This window comes from Pinus tabuliformis, chromosome 7 (assembly GCF_031772625.1).
Source record: "Pinus tabuliformis cultivar Carrire ecotype Pingquan chromosome 7, CPIR1, whole genome shotgun sequence".
NCBI classification, from domain to species: Eukaryota; Viridiplantae; Streptophyta; class Pinopsida; order Pinales; family Pinaceae; genus Pinus; species Pinus tabuliformis.
In genome coordinates this window covers 547,476,051-547,481,682 of record NC_142293.1, presented here as the reverse complement: position 1 = coordinate 547,481,682, position 5,632 = coordinate 547,476,051, and the positions used below count along the sequence as shown (strand labels likewise).

General features: G+C 33.6%; 1 protein-coding gene across 1 annotated transcript; it reads left to right on the top strand.

The window, feature by feature from the left end:
* Nucleotides 1-600: 600 nt before the first annotated feature.
* LOC149248512 (peroxidase 12-like) lies at nucleotides 601-3,187 on the top strand. The gene is made up of 4 exons (XM_089456067.1): nucleotides 601-885; nucleotides 1,036-1,230; nucleotides 2,333-2,504; nucleotides 2,610-3,187. Exons 1-4 carry the CDS (start codon nucleotides 655-657, stop codon nucleotides 3,062-3,064), a joined length of 1,053 nt encoding a protein of 350 aa, XP_089312193.1. The 5' UTR covers nucleotides 601-654; the 3' UTR covers nucleotides 3,065-3,187.
* The last annotated feature ends 2,445 nt before the right edge of the window (nucleotides 3,188-5,632 follow it).

The following is a 5,632-nucleotide window of genomic DNA, read 5'->3' as shown; positions in this document are numbered from 1 at the left end:
TTATTTGTTTAAGGCCATGGAAGTTGTGTTGTCCCAACTTATAAGTTTTGTGATGAGAACTATTCATTTCGTCTTATTGCTTAAAGCCATGGAAGCTGTGTTGTCAACGAAGTTAAAAGTTTTGTCATCGGAACAGTTTATTTTAGGTTAAGGCAATGGAAGTTATAGAGTTGTTTTGTGAACGAAGTTTTGTCCATGAGAACTTATTTATTTTATGTTATGGTTGAAAGCAATGGAAGGTGTGTTGTCAACGAAGTTTTGCCCAGGTTATTGTTCTGAAGGGTTATCTGTATATTATTAGGTAATCGAACTAATATGTGTCTTTAAAGAAATAAAATATACAAATTCGAACTACCTTTTGTTCACATGGAAAAGATAGATATTTTGGTAATCTGCTGATCGGAGCTCCTACATTTCCCGTTACTAAAATTCACACCAACCCTAATTCTTAATATTTTCTTACCTGCCCTTCGAATTGGATCCTTTTATCGGAGCAGGTGGTCAGAGGGAAAAGAGAGAATGACCTGCGCAGGCTGGCCTTTAAAAGTAATCATAGCGTCTTCGGAAGAGAGTAACACTTTTCTCGGCGGATCTGCATACCTTTGCTGTTTCTGGGAATAGGAGGTCTTTGACTGAAGTGAGAGCAGGAGATGAATGGAAGCCCAATGCGTCATTGCCATGTTTCTCCTTGTCATCGTATCATCTGCGGGTGCTGATGCGAATGATCTGCCAACACCAGTGGATGGGCTTTCCTGGACATTCTACAATGACAGCTGTCCCGGGTTGGAGTCAATTGTGAAATCTACTCTTCAGCCGCTGTTGAAACAAAATATCACTCAGGCGCCAGGGTTGTTGCGACTCCTTTTCCACGACTGCTTCGTGCAGGTAATGTGGACATGTTCATACCTCTATATGATATTTGCTTTAACATTTTTAACGAGAGGATTTGGTTTCTCTACTTGTAAAAAGACTTCATCCGTCGTTCTATTTCCTATAACATCATATTCTTCTTAACATTATTGAACCTTCTGTCAGGGATGTGACGCATCGGTCTTGCTAAACGGAACGTCTAGTGACCCGAGCGAGCAGCAAGCTACTCCAAACCTAACTCTCAGAGCCGCGGCTCTCGAGATCGTGAACAAAATCAAAGAAGCAGTAGAAGCCGAATGCAGCGGAGTAGTTTCTTGCGCTGATATCTTGGCTTTAGCGGCGTCCTACGCAGTGTATATGGTGCGTATTTGAACTCATAACTTGAATCTCTGTAAAGGTTCTTAGACATTGTTAAAGAATAATCTCTTCTGTTGAGGTAGTAAGATGGTTTTGTCAGTAGGATTAATTTTTAAAAAGATATTGTTAAACATGGTCAGTTAGGATATTTTAGAAAATTTGCAAGTTTTAAATAGAAAAGATTAATATCAGAGAGGTTTTAAATAGAAAGGATTAATTCTACAGAGCTTTATATTATTCTTGAGAAAGAATGATACGAGAAAGACGGGCAATGTACCAAAATTTTATGAAGCGTTATCCCTCATTCCTGGTGTACCGCTCAGTAAATCCTTTCAGATTCGTGTATGGATCCGTAATCAGATTTTGGAAGATTGGTTGCATTAAGTTAATGATTGGTTAGATGAGAATAGATTGGTTGCATTAAGTTAATGATTGGTTGGTTAGTTGAGAATAAAGTGATATTTAATAGTTAAAATGAAAAAACATTTAGTCAATCATTAATTTAATGTATAGTACTTAATATTTACCAAAAATACAATTAATTTAATTTATGATACTTAATATTTACCAAAAATACAATTAGCTAAATACTCTTCTAACTCCTTTACCCTATATGATATTACATAACAAGATGAAATTTACATATGTAAAACAGTAATTTGCATAAATCTAACTTAATCCCATTTTCATTAGGATTTATCTATTTCAATGAATCTATAGTATTTCAATGAATCTTTGCTACTCTAGTCAGCTTTCAGTGAATCCTTGCTACTCTAGTCAGCTTTCAGTGAATCCTTGCTACTCTAGTCAGCTACGGTAGGTGGTGTGGTGGTATGGTCGGTTGTTATAACATGTTTTTCTGTTTCTGCGTATGTAATAACATGTTTTTGTGTATTTGCGTATGTAAGAGGATTATTACTTCGATTCCTCCAAATAAAAGGTAGATGTTGTTCGTGAAAAAAACCTATGCTACTGTCATAATTAAACCCTTGAATCTATGAATGTAATTAGTTTTCTCCATCCCACCATTGATGGCTTTCACGATTAAAACAGTAAGTAGATGTGATTCATCTAACCATGGTTGTGTTTCTGTTGCCACAAATAGGCTGGAGGACCGGAGTTTCTAGTACCATTGGGCCGTAGAGACAGCCTAACCTTTGCTAATCAAACGGTGACTTTGGCCAGTATACCAAGTCCGGCTTCAAATGTGACTGTATTGATGACCATCTTCACTGAAAACGGTTTCGATAATTTCACGGAACTTGTAGCGCTGTCAGGTCGGTTTTCAATGCTAAGACCCATGATTTATAATAAATTGTAAATTCAATCCATTCCTTGACTCTATTCTGGTGATCATGCTATATGAATTTATAAATATTCAGGTGCGCACACCTTCGGTCTTGGTCACTGCTCGGCCTTCGTGGACAGGCTTTATCCAACGCAGGATCCCACCCTCAACGCTACATTCGCAAAGGAGCTAGACGAGATATGTCCCACAAACTCCACCGTCAACACGACAAACCTAGACATACTCACTCCAAATGTATTCGACGAAAAGTATTACGTTGATCTGCAGAACGGAGAAGGTCTCTTTACGTCCGATGAGGATCTCTACAACGATAGCCGCACGCAACAGATTGTTAACAGTTTTGCGGTGAACAAGACCTACTTCTCTGAACAATTTGCACTGAGTATGCTTAAGATGGTTCAGCTGGATGTCCTCACAGGAGACGAGGGGGAAATTCGAAAAAACTGCGCAGTTCCCAATACTAATACCTCCACCTCGTATTCCATCGTAGATCCAGCAATGACGTTGTCGTCATCAGCCTCTACTTGATGCTCTGTTGTGGTGTGGTGAGTAGCGATCCAAAAGGCTTGCGATCATTATTCTTGACAATACAGGAAACCTATGACTGCTGGATGCCTATTCTATTTAATAACCCAATCCCAAGAAAAATTTGACTCTCAGCATTGTTTATAACATCGTCCTATTTATCGATATGACGGTTCACCTGTGAATTCATAACGATTTGACATGGATGATAAGAAACGCAGATATTGTATTAATATAACTATAATGTTTACTTTGATTTTTGATGGAATAATTATCCTTTTTTCAAAAATTTTCTTAATTTCATTTTAAAATATTTAATTCTCATTTCTTTTCGTTTTTGGTATGTTTTGTTTCTATTTTATTTAATGGAAACCTAACCTTTTTAAATAATATAATTATTTTTTAATATTTTCTATTTTATTTAAAATTATTTTATTTTATTTGAAGGTTAAGCTTTAACAAATTTTTACACTTTTTGTTATTGGATTTTGTGATTAATAATTTTTTATGTTAAACTAAATCATATATATATATATATAATTTCTATCGTGAATAATTATTTTTATAATATGTTCAATCATTTTGTTGCAATATACATTGCAGTGGTAAAATATGTATTTAATTTTGAAGTTTTTTATCTAATTGAAATGTATTATAGTGATGGATAGATATTATAACTGACATGTATTTAATAATTGTTTATGATATATTGAATAAATTTATTTTTATAATATTTAAAATTTTAATATGTTTTATTTGAGGAAAATAAGTGTTTTTTAATTGTTTTTTAATGATGGTAAAGTTTAGTTTTTATAATAAAGTGGCATGGATATATATTAAGGAAATATGTCATATTTGACATTATATTTGCCTTGACCCTTACTCTACTATTAACATGACTTGTTTAATATGTGACCTATTTCATTTTTATATTCATATATTTTACCTAATAGACCATATTTTACTTTATATCTATCTCTACAGCTACTCTCATGACCCCTACCCTATTATTGACATGTTTTGTTTAATATGTGACCCACTCCATTTTCATATTCATATATTTTACATAATAGACTATATTTTACTTTATATCTATCACTACACCTACTCTCATGTTGACATGTTTTACTTAGTTTGCCCAATATCTCCCATAGACATGTTTTATCCAATATTTTCCACCACTCTCACTCTCATGTATGGTGGGACTAGGAAAAATGTTTGGTAAAATATATTGTTTTTTACATTTAACATATGAGGTTGGAGTGGGTGGAGATAGTAGGTTAATTATGCATTATTTTACTTTATATCATCACTTAGCCACAAAATTATAAATGGGTGAAGTATTTTAAAAGAAATATGGCAAAAAGGACTAAAGAAGAAACTATTTTATAGTTTATAATCATAAAATGAAACAAAAGCCACCATATTCAATCCTACTCTTAAATGTCACATTCCCACCCATTGTGAACAAGAGATAATATTGGTCTAGGTGTTTATTTGAGGTGTTTATTTCATGCCCTAGTTTTCATATGAAAATAAATTTTACCTAAAACCCCCAACTATACTAGGTGGAATACATTCAAGAGACAATGGCTCAAAAATGATTTGAATGCCTCAAAAAATGGCCAACATCGAGTCACAAGGTGTCTCCTACAAAATTACAGTCTGTTAGTGACTACAGATGGGATGCATTTGGGAGAGATGATAATGATTTCCTTGTTAAAATAGATGAGTGTGATTTCACATTCAATAATGAGATGCAAGTAGAAATGGAAAAAGAGGTTTTCATTGGCATCCTAGTTGTCACCAAAGCCCTTACTATGCCAAAAGATATCACTAGAATCGACCATATCCTTCCTTATTATCCTAAGCCAATTCTTGAATCTAAGAATAAGACTATTATGTTTCATATCATAAAGGATTCACTTGTTAGGTGTTTGTCTAAAATATTATATGGAAAATGTTTCACAAAATTCATGCGTGTGAATTTTTGTATGGTTAGCAAGAAATTGACAAACTGTGTGCATGTTGACTGTTGGATGAAAAACATTTCGAACAACTTGTTTTTATAGATTGTTATACCAAGAAATGGTTCAAGATATGATCATGTCTCTGTCAAGGAAATACATTTGTTTCAATGGATCTGAATAACTATATGGTGGATTTAAGGAAGAAATTGGAACATAGTTTGGATATTATTACTTCCCAACAATGCCTTTTTCATGAAGGTAAAAATTTAGATAATATCTCTCAGCTAATTAATTATCATGTTTGCAATGGATCATCTCTTATCTTAAAACTATAAGTGTGTAGAGGAACGGTGGTATTCAAGATGTCTTTTAACAATAAATTAAAAAATCAATCTACCTACCTACTTGATTGATTGTGTTTTAGGGATATCGTAGAAAAACAATCTACCTCCCCATTACCTATATAGTGATCGGACTTTAGAGAATGTCGATTATAGAGAATTTTAGTGCAGCGAAGTTTAGATATTGACATTGATAAGAATGAGCTAAATGAACAAATAAATTCTAACATTACTTATAATGATGCTTCTAACATTTATTA